The 16311-nt window shown below is 44.2% G+C and overlaps 1 protein-coding gene across 1 annotated transcript in view; it reads right to left on the bottom strand.

Moving 5' to 3' along the window:
- Mertk (MER proto-oncogene, tyrosine kinase) overlaps window positions 1-15729 on the bottom strand; it is a 109457-nt gene extending 93728 nt beyond the window's left edge. The window contains exon 1 of the mRNA XM_074050258.1: window positions 15519-15729. Coding sequence (XP_073906359.1) covers window positions 15519-15579 — 61 coding nt within the window. The 5' untranslated portion in view covers window positions 15580-15729. The remainder of the gene's footprint in view (window positions 1-15518) is intronic.
- Window positions 15730-16311: the final 582 nt, after the last annotated feature.

Raw genomic sequence — 16311 nt, 5'->3', positions numbered from 1 at the left:
AATTGTGAGGCCCTGAGTTCAAATCCCAATACTGCCAAAAAAAAAAAAGTCAGGACTTCTTCTGGAGCCCTCAGGGGTCCTTTGCTTCCCATTCCACAGAGCATGTGTGGGCAAGTGTGGGCAGATGGAGCACAGGTGGATTACAGAGGTAATGCACTCAACCCCCATGCTGAGATTACCTATCCAGCAGTCCCTCTGTGGTTGGGAGGAGAAAGGCTTACTTCTGGACTGCATTTGTGGTTTACAGAAAAGCCTGTACTCCTCCCTCTCTCCAAGGAGAATAGACTGGACCCCGAGTCAGCATATCTCTATTTTGTGTGCACCCCCAAGCTGATATTTAAAGGATATAATTACTCAAGCTAAGGGCAAGATCAGAATTTTTTTACTTAGTATAGCTTGGCTTTATGCAAAAACAAAGGAGAGTAGCAAGGACACTTAACAAAAAGAAAAATACACAGGTCAACCAGAAATCACTTGACCTGCTTGACAGGTCCTAAATCATGCATGGCAATCATTAACTTAGAGGGAATGCCCTCAGACCACTTGGAAGAAACTAACGAAAAAGAAAAAGGCCTTTTGTGGGATAAAAGGGAGCCCTATGCTGCCCTTGAGCACAAGTGTGACAACATCTGGCAAAGAGACCCTAGGAGACCTTGAGACTCAACAATGACCTTGAGTCAAGGTTGGAGAGAATGGTCCTAAGGCTTAAGACAAAGGAATGGGAGTAAAGGATCAGGGGCCACATGTATCCCAAAGGGTCACAGGTACATTGTAACAGTAGGCAAAAAGTCCTGTCATCAGTGAAAACCCAGAAATGCTTGCACAGTGGAAAGATAGTGAAGAGGCCTATGAAATATGGGGTTGGCAGGGTCAGACTTTTCACATGGGCCATAGTCAGGATAGGGTCTCCAGTTGAAAAACAGGACACCACTTTACACTTAAATTTCAGATAAACAAGGATTATGTGGCATACGAAACCAGCTGCAACCAGAGCTCCAAGACTATCATGGCCACAAGTCAGCCTCCTGGACTTAAAGCAGGATGAGCAGTGGGTCTGGAGGAGCAAATAGAGACCCTAGCACACCAGGCAAGCTATGTGACCTCTCTGAACCCTGGCTTGGAGGGTCTGAAAGAACCCAGACCTCTGAGAAAAACACAATGGGCTCATCAGGGTGACCTCTCTACTACCCCTGCTCTCACACGTTGATTTTGGCTAAAGGGGGAAAATAAAAACCCACAAATGAGCCTCTCTCATTTGCTGACCATACTCTTCAGCAGTGGAAGCCCCAAGATCCCCAAAGGGCTTTAGGTGGCCCCCATAACTCCTTTAATCTGTCTCCTACTTTACTTGGCTTCTTCTCAATGGAACTGCTTTACAGTAGCAGTTTCCCAAGCAGACCATGCCTCCCATGTCCCTTTTGTAGGGAGGCACCAATGCAACCAGAAAGAACATTCTAGAACCTATGACTCTGCACCATCCTCTTCTGACTCTCTTCTACCATGTCCTCAAACCCTGCAGAACATCAAAATCTTCCAGGGAGGTTTTTAAGCTTTTGATACCTGGGTTCCATTAAGAGATTGAATTTTTGGTCTGGGATGCAATGTGGGCAAGGTCAGACCACACAGTCAGGGTCTGACCCCTGCTCTAGGGAGTGAGTGTGGCAACACTAATCACACTCAAGAGTTCCCATGCAGAAGTTCCACATTTGACTGTGCGTGCCTTGGGAGATGGGAGGCTGCAAGAGGGATGTGGTGAGAACAAGCACTCTGGAGTCACAGGGGGCAAGGTTTGGCCTCACCTCAGCCACAGTGGCCAGAGGACCCTGTACGAATCACTTGTCCATCCAAGACTCAGGGTCTTCTACTGTAAAGGAAGATGGATGACATCTTCTCTCAGAGACAAGAGCCAAGTACCGCAGGTAGAACACAGCTCAGGGTCTGCTGTGCACAGACATGCCCTGAATGGCGGCTATTATTTCCATAACATGAAACATCTGATCTGTCTTGTGTCAGAGGAGCAACTAGTCATGCCTGAGCCAGCTATGCCAACCATATGGGGCCAATTACGCTGACTTAGCCCATTCAGCCTCTTGCAGTGAAATATGAACATACAGTGTTTACTTAACCAAGGGTTTTCCTTCTCTTCCCCTTTGGCAGTCTGCCAAGTGCTGCAGAAAGCCTTTGAGGCAATGGTTCTGGCCAAGATCATGGAGCTGCTTCCTTACCTCCCCATCCCCCCAAAAAAGGTCTGGGGTTGATTTTCCCCAAAGACCCAAATGTAGCTTCACAAGACCCAGGGGAGACTCTCAGTCCCTATGCTTATCTCTTTCATCATGCCACCCCAACATATCCTCCAGCCCTCTGATACCCGAATCCCTGGTATTAAAAAGTCCTTCTTTTAAGGAAAATACCCATTTCCTTGTAAAATATGAGTATCTTTGGAAGACCAAACCCCTTAGAAGAGTTTATGGTCTTCCCTAAGTGACAAGAGGCAAAGAATCCTCTCCAAAATGAGTAGATGTAAGTTTCCCTATTTTTCTCACTAAGTATACTTTAAAATGCTGGATGTTATATACACTTTAAAAAAATTTAAACTCTACAAGCCTTAGAGTAGTCAAAATTGGAGAGACCAGAAAGTAGCACGGATGGTGGTTGCCAGAGCCTGTGAGGAGGAGGATGGGGAATCATTATTCAATGAGAGTGGAGTTTCAGTTTTACAAGACCAAAAGAGTTCTGGAATTGGATGTGGCTGCACATTGCAGATGTATTCAATACCACTGAACTGTACATTTAAACATGGCTAAGATGCTAAGTTATTTTATGTTATGTGTATTTACCACAATTTAAAAACTCTGAAAGGTGGAAAGAAGGGACAGAATGGCTAGAGACCTCTAGATCCAAGAACAAATGGGTTTTCTTTTTGCCCCATACATTCCAGTCTTGGAACTGAAGAGGACAATAATCTGAAAATGCTAACAAACAAAGTGTGCCTTCCCCTCAAAAAACATTCCCAATAAAAGCCTGCCCTTTCTAAATGACCAGGAAAGGAGCAGTCTAGCTAGACAGAAAACTCACAGACAATAAACTGCTCTATGCCAGACAAGCACCACAGAAAAAGACATGGCCTCATCTCTACTCACAAGCAAGGGAAGTGAACCTTGGCTTCTACCTCTATGGGTCTATAAAAACAAGACATGCAACAAACACCCCACCAGGGCAGTATCAGCTACTGTGAATTGACTAATCTGGTAACCACCATGTGGGAATCCCCAGCTTCCATCCCCACCAGCAATATCAAAGCATAAAGCATGCCTCCTCTGCCTTGCTGGATTGGAATCTGAGGCCTTAGGGTCAGTGTTTGTTGTGGAACAGCAAGGTCCATCCCTCCCCATCTCTTAGTGGAGGCGAGGGGGGGAAAAGTGGGGACAGTAATGAAATACCCTTGTCCCTCCTAACCAAGTGGGTATCAGTGGAGACCTGTGTGTAGTTGGAACTCCCACTCTGCCTCTGACCAGCAGCAGAAAGGACCTTGCCACACTCAGGTATCAATGGAGGCTGAGTGAGAGATGCAGAATTCTATCTCCACCAGACATGCCCAAGGCAGCAGTCCCTCTTCTCTAGCCAGAGCAGTTCAGAGGAAACAGGTAAAGCCAAAGATTTAAATAAGACCCGGAGTCTTACAATACAATAACCCAGTTGTCTAGACTTCACTAAAAAATTCTGATCTCAAAGCAAATGAGTTGCCAACACCAAGGTGACAGAATTATTTGAAAGAGCTTTTGAAGATGCAATCACAAAAACATTCCAATCACTGGGCACCAGTGGCTCAAGTCTATAATCCTAGTTACTCAGGATGCAGAGATCAGGAGGATTGAGGCTCAAAACCAACCCCAGGCAAATAGTTCCCGAGACCCTATCTTGAAATAACCCAACATAAAAAAGGGTTGGCAGAGTGGCTTAATTGGTAGAGTGCCTGCCTAGCAAGTGTGAGGCACTGAGTTCAAAGCCTATAGCCACCAATGTATACATAGATAGATGTATAATTTATATAAATATATATAATAAAGTTAAATTTAAAAATCTCAGTGTAGGGGGAAGAAGGCATGGGAAAGAATCTGCTACTGGAAAATGGATCAGTAGAAAATTATCCAATCTGAACAAAAAGAGAAAAGATACTAGAAAAAAAAAAAAAAACCCACGAAATCTCTGGTGTTTGTGGGATTATTACTAGTGATCTAACATTCATATCATTGTTGTCCTGAAAAGAGGAGAAAAAGAAGGCAAGGCTAAAAGAATACATGAAGAAATAATGGCTGACAACTTCACAAATCCAGCAAAAGACACAAAGCTACAAATCGAACTTAAACTAAGATAACTCCCAAAAAATAACCACACCAAGATAAATCATAATCAAACTTCTGAAAACTAAAGACAAAGCATTTTGAAAGCACTGAGAGAGAAATCACACCTTCCATACAGGGGAAAGCAATTGATTGACCTTGACTTTCTCATCAGAAGCTACGCAGAACAGACAAAAAAGGGGGCATGATGGGTCTCAAGTGCTGAAGTAAAAGAAATGTCAACTCAAAATCCTTCAGGAATGAAGGGGAAATGAACTTATTCTCAGAAGAAGGAACATTGAAAGAATTTATTATCAGCACACCTACTACAAAAGAATAGATAAATGAAATTCTCTAAACAGGAAGGAAACAATAAAAGAAGGAAGCTTTTATTCTCTTGAAGGAGAAAATAAAACAGAAAGCTAAAATAGGAGTTTTCTAAATTATATATGATGGTTGAGAAAACATTGTAACACTGATGTGGTCTACACCAAAAATAGGGGAAAGCAAACAGGTTTCAGGTAGGATTCTACAATTTACTTAAAATGGTAAAATATTGATACCTAACATGCCAATAATTACATTAAATGTAAATTATCTAAATACACCTTTTGAAAGACAGATTGCCAGAGTGGATTAAAAAATATAATCCAGATGGGTATGCCTGTAATTCTTGCTGAGATCAGGAGGACTGAGATTCAAGACCAGCCCAGGCAAATAGTTCGTGAGACCCTATCTCCAAAACAGCCAGAGCAAAAATGGACTCAAGTGGTAGAGCAACTGCTTTGCAAGTACAAAACCCTGAGTTTAAACCCCAGTCCCATGGTGGGGCTGGGGAGGATCAAACAAACACAACATGATCCAGGGCTGGATGTGTGTGGTTCACCTCATGCCGGCCCTGAGTTCAAACTCCAGTACCATCAAAAACATGATCCAACCATCTGCTGCTTATCACAAACTCACTCCAAATATGATATAGGCAAATTGAAAGCAAAAGGACAGAAAAAGATGCATCATGTAATGATTAATCAAGAGAAAGCTCCAAGAATGGGCTTCTACAATCTGTGTTTTAAGGAGCCCTTGAGATGATTAAGATGCATACTAAAGTTTGAGAGCCACTGCTATAAAAATAAATGTTCTTCCATAAAGAGTTAAAACATGACCATTGTGCATTTTCTATATATTTGAATTTGTGTAATCGAAATTCACTCATAATATCCCCCTTAATCTCCTGATATACCACTAATAGTAAAGGAATGTCTGGCAACACAAATTGCCTTTATGCAGAGCTGTGTCTGTGTGTGCATGCACACAAACATGAGAGTGACCTATATTAAAAAAAAAGAGAAAGCTGCATTAATATTAGATAAGGTAGATTTCAAAGAAAAGAAAATAGTCAGAGAGGTACATTATATAATGATAGAAGCCAATCTTCCAAGAAGAAATAGAAATCTAAATAACTGCACACTCAAGCAAAGAGCTGGAAACTATGAGGCAAACACTGATAGAACTAAAAGAAGCAAACAAGCCAACAATTATAGTTAGAGACTGTAATACATCTCTCTCTCTTTCTCTCTCTCTCTCTCTCTCTCTCTCTCTCTCTCTCTCTCTCTCAATAATACAGAGCAACTAGACCGAAAGTCGTGAAGGACACAGTTAATGAAACGACTACTACACCTACAGTTATAGAACACTCCTTCCAACCACAGGGTATACATTCTCTCCAAATAACCATAGGACATAAACAAAGACAAGCATTTGCCAAAAAGCAAATCTCAACCAGTGAAAAAGAACAAAATCATACAGTTTGTGTTCCCTGACCACAATAGAAATAACCCAAAATTAATAACAAAAAAATAACTAGAATTTTTCCAAAGACTTGCAAATAAAATATCTAAATAAAGTATGGGTCAAAGAAGTCTCCAGGGAACTGAAAAAAGAAAAAACCTTGAATTGGATGAAAATGAAAATACAACTTATCAAAATTTTTGGGACACAGTTAAAGCATTGCTAAGGGGAAAAGTTGTAGTACTAAGATGAATACATTAGAAAAGAGGAAAAGTCTCAAATCGGTTCTCTAAGCTCAGAACATAGAACAAAAAGCAAAACAAGTGCCATTGCTGGTGGCTCACACCTATAATCCTAGCAACTCAGGAGGCAGAGATAAGGAGGATCACAGTTCGAAGCCAGCCCCAGCAAATAGTTTGCAAGACCCTATCACACACAAAAAACCCATCACAAAAAAGGACTGGTGGAGTGGTTCAAGGTGTAGGCCCTGAGTTCAAGCCCAGTACCAGAAAAAAAAGAAAAACAAGCAGAAGGAAGTAATAAATATAAGAAATGACATTGAAGAAGAAAAGCTATAGAGAATCAGTGAAACAAAGAACTAATTATTTTAAATGACAGCTAAAATTGCCAAAGCTCTGGGAAGACTGACAAAGAAAGAAAAGATATAAATGTCTGGTATCAGGAATGAAACAGGGTAATCACTATGGCTGCACACATCAAAAGGATGACAAGTGAGAGGCTGGGGGTGTGGCCCAGTGCTAAAGATCACTCTTACAATGACTGAGGACCTGGGTTCAATCCTCAGCACCACAAACAACGACAACAAAATACTATGAATAACTGCACACAAATCTGATGATGGGAAATGGACTAAGTCCTCAAAAACACAAACTACCATACCTGCTCAATATGAAATAGATATGTGAGTAGCCCTCTAATTACAGAAGAAAACCAAATTCATAATTTTGAAAATTCTTCCCCAAGCAAGTCTACAGATCCATATGGTTTCACAGGAGAATTATTCCATATGCTGAAAGAAAAATTGACATCACTGCCACATCAGTCTCTTCCAGAAACTAGGAGACAGCTCTTCTCACTGCAGACATTCCCTAACCTATGATGCTCAGCTTTAGGATGATGTGGAAGCAAAGCGCATCCATCAGAAATTGAACTTAAATTTTGAATCTTGATTTTTCACCCCCAGGATATCGATATGTGGTACAATCAATACTCTTTCATGATGCTAGGGGGCAGCAGTGAGTCCAGCTCCCACTGCCCCACGCTCGTGGGGGAAAAGCGCTATTCCTCTACAGTGTGTTGAGTTGCTAAGCTAGGTTATAGGTATGGAATGCATTTTCTACTTAATGATGAGTTTATCAGGATGTAACCTCATGATAAGTTGGGGAGCAACTATATGTTCATCTTTTACTGAGTAAGATGCAAAGGATCCAGCACATCTATCAACTCCCCTCAACATACACACCCACTCCACCAACACTTTTGCCTTCACAATCTTCTCTAATCCTGTGCAGAGAATATCTTGACTGGGACTGTTGAATAATTATGCATACCTTTTGCTCTGCTCCAAGTCTTTATTTAAACGTAGTTTATATTTGTACCCCAAAGATGCTCTGAGTGCTTACTTTGTCCTTCTCATGGGGTTCCTGTGCCATGTAATAAACCTTTTTTCACTTCACAATTTATCATTTTATTTGGCATATTGGGGCGAGTGGCTGGACTCGACATGTGGAATCCCTAGAGTTGGGTTTGTGGCCTAAAACGCTGGTTACAGTCTCAAAAAGACACTCTGTATTTCCAGACTATTCTATTGTTTGAGATAGAGCTGGAGGGAGTCCTTCATGGGGGGCACAGACAGTCTAGGCAGCAGGAAATGGTAGCTGCCTACAGTAAAGAACCCACTGGCATGACACATTTTTCAAGACATACTCTGCACTCAGCCTCCGTCCCAGTTCCAGGCTGACACCTAAGGTCGTTCCCATCCAGAATCAGGAACAGACCTCAGGGCACTGTGTCTAGAACCTTGTTGTTGTAAGAACACTCCTCCTTTCCTCTTCAGGTGAATTAGTTTTCTCCCCAGAATCATCTATCTGCTCTCCCATTTGATAAATGGAGGCTTGGGATTTGGGAAAGATGATACAATACAATCCAGATATCAAAACTGGGATAATATCAAAACTGGGATAAGAACCTCTTTTTTTGTGTGGTATCAGGACTTGAACTCAGGGTCTATATCTTGAGCCACTCCACCAGCCCTTTTTGTGTTAGATATTTTTGAGATAGGGTCTCATGAACTTATTTGCCTAGGCTGGCTTTGAACCGCGATCCTACTGATCTCTGCCTCCTGAGTAGCTAGAACTAAAGGTGTGAGCCACCTGTTCCCGGCTAGAACTTACTTCTCTGCTCTCCCAAAGTGGTTATTTTTTAAAACTAAATTTTTTTATTTTTTAAAGCTATATCTAGTGAGCTTCCTTTTTTTCTTCTTCAGAACTTTCAAAGAACATTATTTTCATCCCCAGTCTTGAAATCACATGCCAGAATTGTAAAAAGACTTACAGACTGGCTTCACTTCCTATGTGAAGGAAGGCAGCCTGCCATTCACTGCGCTAATGGAAAACCAGCCTCCAGATACAGGCGACACTGAGGAGGTCATGAATATTTATCACCTCCCAGAGAGTTCACTAAGCAGTCTCAGAAACAGAGGGCAACTTCCAGCTAGTGTGAATTTATGCCCTAATATTCTCCATGAAGACAGTCTGTTCTTACTTACAAAAATGATCATTTTCGAAACCATAGAAGGCTGTCTGCTGTTGGTAGCTTTAACAAGAAGTCACTAAGGCTTAAAATAGCAAAACAACCCTTTCTCCCAAACAAACAAGGCTTTCCTTTGTCTATCTAATGAGAGGAGAGACCACAGCTAAGGCTAGGATGTTTACTGTCTCTGAATGCTGAGGTAACTAGAGCACCAAAGAAAAAGCAGTTTACACAGAAAAGTGATCTGTCAGAAAGCATTTGCCTGATTAAGTGCAAACCTGAGACCCAAGTGCTTGGGCCCCCTCCTGGGATGGTCTAAGCAGGACACTAGCCCGGGGTTGATCACATCTTGTGAGGGCCATGGCTCACCCTGCAGATGCTAGACGGCACCTCTGAAAGGAGGAGCCGAGAAAAATCTGGAAGATACTGAGCACACAGAAAAGCATACAAGCCTGAAATGGACTGCCACAAGCGTTCCATCAAGCTTATAAAATTAAATGGGCTTCCTCCAAGCATAAATCTCAAATATTCTTAGTTTTGGGTATAAGACTTCTCATATGTGACCTTGGTCTAAACATAAAGGCAACATCTGTTTTCTCTTTTTTTTCTCTGCCTCTGCCCCTTCTCTCCCACAGCCACCCTCACAACTCATGGAAAATGCATTTTACCACTGAGTAAAAGAATGCTGATGGTAAGAAATGGATAAGAAGAAAGAAATCCCATACTTCGGAAGTGGGTGTAGGTTTCTTAATGAAATATTCAAGACATAATCACCCTTTCTTCCTTTGGGGCTTTAAACCATTGTGGCCTGAGGAGATGACCTGGACAGGGCAGCTCAGTGGTCCACACACTGGATCCAGCTGCTTTGCAGGGAGGGAAGGAAGGACGATGGAGATATGATGCCCTCCAGAGAAGGAAGAGCTGCCAGCTGCTCAAGGTGCTGTTGAGTCAAGCTGTGAGGTCTCACACAGCATGGGGAAACCTGGGTCCTCACTGTCACTAAGAACCTCCCACCAGTACAACAGTCATGGGTCAGATAAAGAAAACTAAAGCCCGTGAAGGAGGACCTGCTGGGCCGGCAGGTTTCTCAGTATTCTTGTTCTCCAAGAGGAGTCCATGGATTCTAATGGAATTCTCCACCATTACCAGGCTGCTGCATTTTAACTGAAATCAGAAGGACCGGAACAAGGAAAAGTAACCAGAATATACCTTGGGGCAGGGGTTAGCAAATGCCGAGAGTGTGACAGGAAGAGGAGTCAGGGCTTCCTCCAGGATACCAGAGGGCTTAGGTAGCACCTGCACCATGCAAGAAGCATGAGAACCAGGAGTGCACCTGGGGCTCTCTGCCCATTTCCTACAATCCACACTGCATACATAGACTCAGCAAGTACACAGAATTCACTCTAAGGAATGACGCTCAGTTTCTCTCTACTGCAGCCAAAAGATTTCATAAGGAAAGCCAAGTTTGAGCTGGTAAAAAGGAAAGAACCTGAATTCTGCCACTTAAAGGCCCAAGCCAAAACAAACACAAAAACAAAACAAAGCCCACACCCACTCTGGGCTAGAGTTACGTAGGAAAAGCTAAGCAGGTATTGGACCTCATTTTTATATCTTCCTGAGAGGCACATGACAGGAAGCTATTCCTGTACCATGTCAAGCCTGCACTCCACAAGGGAAGGTATGGGGGTTGGTAATGCCAGCCTCAGCCGGGAACTTTCTGGTCCTGGGTGGATTTTGCTGAGGAAACAAAACCCTAAAGAGCTGCAGAAAAGGACTGCAGCAGTCCAGGGTGGACACCCTGGCCCCTTTACCAAGCACTATGAACAATGCAGAGTGACCCCCACTCCGTCCCTCATATCTCAAGGTTTTATTCAGGATGCATTCTAGTGAGGAAAGAACACTTCACCCAACAACTTTTGTCTAGGAAAAACAAATCTGAATTTAGAGTGGAAATGTCCTAATCACGGCTAATAATTATTGAGTACTTTTCACAGGCCCTTAGCTCATTTCACAGTTCCCAACAGTTCTATGAAACAGAGTCTCACCAAAACAGCTTTTGAATTTTTCCTAATTAGAAAAACTAGGCAAATATAAAAAAAAAATTGTGGTTAATGTTGTCCAAAATCTACCTTTAAAAAAATGTCCTGGGGGGGGGGTGGAGGAAGTGGAGGGGGGGCAGGGAGCAGCAGTGACCCAAACAATGTATATACATATGAACAAATGTAAAAACAATAAAAAATTTTTAAAAGAAAAAAAATGCCCTAACTTCTCTAGAAACTAAATCATTTTGGTGTCACAGTGAGGAAAAAAAAAAAAAAAGATTGTCTAGCCTAAAGCACAAGGGCAAGAGGTCCAGCAATTCTGCTTCTGAGTAAGTCAGTACAAAGAGAAGAGGAAGGAGCACCTGAGGAGATTGTACAGGGACTTGGTTCTTGTCTGGCAGGGATTGGGGGGGTGCTAGGGGATTGAATCCAGGGCCTTGTATGCTAGGAAAGGCTCTACCACTGAGCCACATCCCCAGCCCAGCCTGGTTCTTTCATCCTATCTACACACTCACTAAGCATCTGAATAAATTACTTGGGGCATGAGAGTGAAGAGGACAATGCTCCCCCCACCCCCCATCAGGAGTTTGACTCTTAGTTGGGGAACAGTGGAAGAAAAGCCAGTAAAAGAGTAAGGAGTCCCCACTCCAGAGGAACTAATACAGAAACCTTAAAGCGACAGAGGTCAACATGAGAAGGGGATCAGGAATCAGTGTAAAGATCAGTTAGCGATGAATGAACTTGGGTTGTAACACATTTGTACATGGAAGCAATGCTAGGAATCTCTCTGTATAGTTGTCCTTAACTCAACAAGCAAAAACGCTTTGTCTTTCTTATTATGATTATGTCTTCCCTTCAACAAAATCAGAGATAAGGGCAGAACAGATTCTGCCTGGAAGCAAGGAGGGGGGTGGAGGGAGGGAGAGAGGGTGGGGGCGAGGGATGCGGGGGGGGGGGGGGGGCAAAAATGACCCAAACAACATAGGCACATGTGAATAATGGATTAAAAAAAAAAAGTAAGTAGGAACTGATCTGATGCTGTTAAGTGTTACCAGAAAGTTAAATGTAACAGTGCCTGCGGTGGGGGAAAGGGGAGTGGGCCATGGGACCGCAGGCTGGAGTAGTAGGAGGGTTCTCAGAACATCGGAGCTGAAACCCAGAGGAAAAAAAGGAACTAGCATGCTGAGATCTTGGGGGAAAGACTCTAACCAGAGGAATGGGAACTGCAAAAGCTGTTTCAGTGCTAGAAAGAAGGCACGCTGGTAGCAGGAACAAGGGGGAAATGACTAGAAATGAACCGAACGGGGAAGGGGAGGCTTGTGAGTCTCTGCAAAATCTGGTAAGGGAAGGGAAGCTACTGGAGGCTGCTTCACAAGGGGGCAACACAATGAGACTCATTTTCAAAAACTCCCTCGTGGCTATTTATGTGGGCAGTAGCTGGCGTACGTATCTTCAAAGTTCCGTCTCAGTTTTTCTACCTGGTCAGCCTGCTCCCAAGTATTGGCCCTGGTGACTCAGGGGCCCTTCTCCCGTGCTTATCTAGAAATTACTTCCAAAACTAAGATTTAAAAGTATAATTTTATTATAATGAAACCCACTGAAAACAGTGTAAAAAAAAGGAGGAGAAAAGCAGGGTTAAGAAAGAGTAATACAGACAGGATGAGTTTGTATCAGACTACATGAGATGCAAGTGTGTAAATACCACAATGAAACTCCTGGTACAATTAAGTTATGCTAATAAAAGTTATTCCAAAAATAAAACAATTGAAAAAAACCACTATTTTGTTAATTTAAAAAATAATATGTCCCACTCAGACTCTTAAGAACTTTTAAAATTGATGCAGTCCTTCAAATATGCCCGCTTACTTCCAAAAAGCACTTTAGGCATTGTAATAAAGTCTAAACAACTTAAAGTTCTCCCTGAGAGATTGTTTACAATATATTGGAATACTTGTTGCAGTATCAATCTGAGAGACACATTAACATTAAATAATTTTAAAAGCCCAATTTGCTCTAGCACCTAAGTCATGGGTGGGCTAGTCCTCAGAATGCCTTTATTTTTATCCGTGTTCTTATTTCTCCTCCTCCTTCCTCTCCCTGACCCTTCCTAGAGCCACCCTGTGCCTCGTTTTGCTGCTCACTGGTGCCCCCACCAGAGACTGAGCAGAAAGGAAGGGCTGGAAATCTTTAAAAAGCCCCTAGTTGAGCAGCTCCAATTCTGTGTGCAAAGCTTCATGGGGTACTCTCTCTGTGTGTGTGTGTGTGTGTGTGTGTGTGTGTGTGTCTGGAGGTGGAGAGAATTGTTGGATTAAAATGATACTTAAAGCCAGTTATGATGGCACACACCTATAATTCTAGCACTCAGGATACTGAGGTAGGATAGCAAGTTTGAGGCCAGGCTGGCATACAGGATACTCTATCCCAAAAAACAGAGGAAAACAGCCAGGGGCTGGTGGCTCATGCCTGTAATCCTAGCTACTCAGAAGGCAGCTATGAAGAGAATCATGCTGTTCGAAGCCAGCCCAAGCAAATAGTTTGCAAGACCCTATCTTGAAAAGAAGTAACACAAAAAGGGCCGGTGGAGTGGCTCAAGTTGTAGACCCTGAGTTCAAAAAAAAAAAAGGCAAAGCAAAAAACCCTTAAATTTTAATTATTTATTTACATACACATTCATACCTTGCCTTTTTCTCTAGTCAACAAACCACTAAAACTCACAATATGCAGTAATGAAATCTTAAAACTCAGGCCGGAGGCATAGCTCAAGTGGTAAAGTGCCTTCCTAACAAACAGGAGGCCTTGAGTTCAAACCCCAGTACTACCAAGAAAAAAAAAAAACTTTCCATTTTTAATATCTTCCTATCTCTTACATCTGTTCTAATGCTGCCAGTGAGATTCCCATCTGGGGTTTAGTTCAATAGTAGAGCACTGGGTTCCCGCCCCAGTACCAAATAATAATGAAGTAATCAAACCCCCATCCTCTCAGTTTTTTACAACATAAGCTGGAACACTTAGACATCTCACCAGTAAACTTCAAGATAAAAAGCAAAAGGTAGAAGAAAAATTGGACAAACTTTTCATTTGTCCTGCTGGGTGGATTTTAAAAGAACTATGATTATCTCACTGATGCTGATGATCTGTCACCAAAGCTCCTTACTCAGCTTTTTTAAAACTTAGAAAATAAAACATCCAACTTAAAAATATTTTACACAGAAACTATTCCTATTGCCTTTTCCTATGTTTCCCACATTTGATACCTCCCAAACTATTTCTAGCCAGCCAACACCAGTGGAAAAGTTTACCAGATTTGCAGCAACCGATTATGAAGAATGGATCTGGCAGAAATGCCGAGAAATTCTTGAGGATTTGGAGGCGGGAGGTGGAGAACAGAACTGCCTCACTTCTGTGCTTGATTTTGGCTTTCCATGTTTGTTTCAAATTACTATGTGCCTCAACTTATAAATTGTTTATGTAATTTAATGTGCAAAAAAGGAGAATGCATTGTTTAGGATTTTTTTTTTCCTTTGAGCAACTGTGCTTTCAAAGGGAAATCTCAAATTGAACAAAGATACTTGACTACAAACTGAGCTTTCCAGGTATTCTTAAAAGACTTCTTTGTGTATAATAGGTGAATGCTAGTCAATCACATTCACGATCAAAAGAGTTTAAACCCGCATTCTGAATGGAAACAGAACCTTTGAGGGAAAGGGAAATACATGAGGTGTGTTTCGTTATGTTCCTCACCCCCACCCATTTCTTTTTCTTTTGGATAAAACCTGGTAAGTTCCTCAAAAAGCGCATCAGCTTGGACTTGAAAGTGTGATCAGCCTCCAAGCAAATTGTTGCTGCGGAATGGAACGTGCCTTCCTGGCTGGCATGCGCTTAGCAATACAGAGTCTTAAATTGAAATGCCAGTAACAACACTTGGCAGAATCGGGATGAGCCTAGACGCTGCCCAAGCACAAAAGATTCTGTGTGCCGAGACAGGAGTAACAAGAACGCTCCCCTTTCCCAGGACTCCACACTCACTGGGTGTACCTAAACAGGAGGGCCAATCTTGCCCACAAGAGCCCAGTAAGAGCAGCCAGAACGCCAGCCAGTCGGTCGATCGCGACACCGGCACAGCGGCGACACCAACTCCAGCAGCTCGCTCTTTCAGGTTCCCCAGGAAACTTGATCTGTGGCTTCCAGAAATCCCAGAGCCGAGCTCAACCAGGGAAGGCTGTCTAGAACAAAGTTCTTGGCGCATTCCAGACCTGGGTGCTACGTTCCAAAAACTTTGGAACTTGCAGCGAGCCCCGCCGAGCTCGATTTCCAATTCCGAGGCGACGAGAAGCCTTAGGTACCCACCCGTCCTGGCCCCACGAACCAGCCTGGGTGCCCTCAGGACACTCGATGGCTCGCTGGAGGGGCTGCAGTCAGTGGCTGGCTGAGTTCGCCGGCTCCCTGCTCGGGACTGCTCCGGGTGGGTGAGCAATGTGCCAACTTGTCCAGCAGCGGGGCGCGCCCCCGCCGGCGCGCTCCCTCGCCGGAGCTGAGGAACTTAAGACCCCCGCCTGGCCCGCCGCGCTGCACTCACCTCCTCTCCAGAGCGCGGGGAGGAAGAGCCCCAGCAGCAGCCTCGGTGGGGCCAGCCCCATAATGGAGCCGGGATCTGGAGGTTCTCTCCGGACCGACGGACGTCCCGAATCGGCCCTGATGCTGGCCAAGTGCTCCAACAAAGCACCCTAGTCCCGGCCGCCAGCCAGCAGGCGCCGGAGTGGCAAAGACAAGTCGCTGACCGGAGGAACTGAGGGCTGGAAGGGGCAGGCCCGGGGCAGAGTCCGGGCGGACCCAGGCAGGTTGGGGTGGGGAGGGGGCGGGAAGGAGGACGGGCCAGTAGGCGAAGTAGAGGAGGGAGCTGGTTAAGGGGGCGGGGAGGGGCGGGCCGGGGGCCGAGCCCCCGGGGCGCTGGAGGGTGGGGGCGGGCGGAGGCGAGCCCTGGTTAACTCTGACAGGTTACCCGAGCCTGGGGGACAGGAGAGGAGGGGCGGAAAGGGAAGGGAAGGGGACGGAGTTAGAGCGCAGGGGCAGACCACTAGCAGAGGGTGGGCAGACGGGGAGGGTAGCCACGGAGGGAAGGAGGACGAACGGGATGGGAAGTAGTTAGAAGTAAAGGATGGGAGGGCGGGAGGTGGGAAACAGAGAGGGTTACTGGCAGTAGGGCAGGCCTAGCGTCCACGTGTGTGTTGGATAGAGGGATATGGGGTTGGGGGGAGGAAGGGAGAGATGAGTGGAGGTCGCGGGACGCAGATCCCAGACCCATGAGGAGAGTTCAGCAGTTTAGGGACGATTGTGCCAGGCAATCGAGGTTGTGCGAACTTGGGAAACCC

Source organism: Castor canadensis, chromosome 12, assembly GCF_047511655.1.
Source record: "Castor canadensis chromosome 12, mCasCan1.hap1v2, whole genome shotgun sequence".
Classification (NCBI taxonomy): domain Eukaryota; kingdom Metazoa; phylum Chordata; class Mammalia; order Rodentia; family Castoridae; genus Castor; species Castor canadensis.
This window is presented reverse-complemented; position numbering and strand designations above follow the sequence as displayed.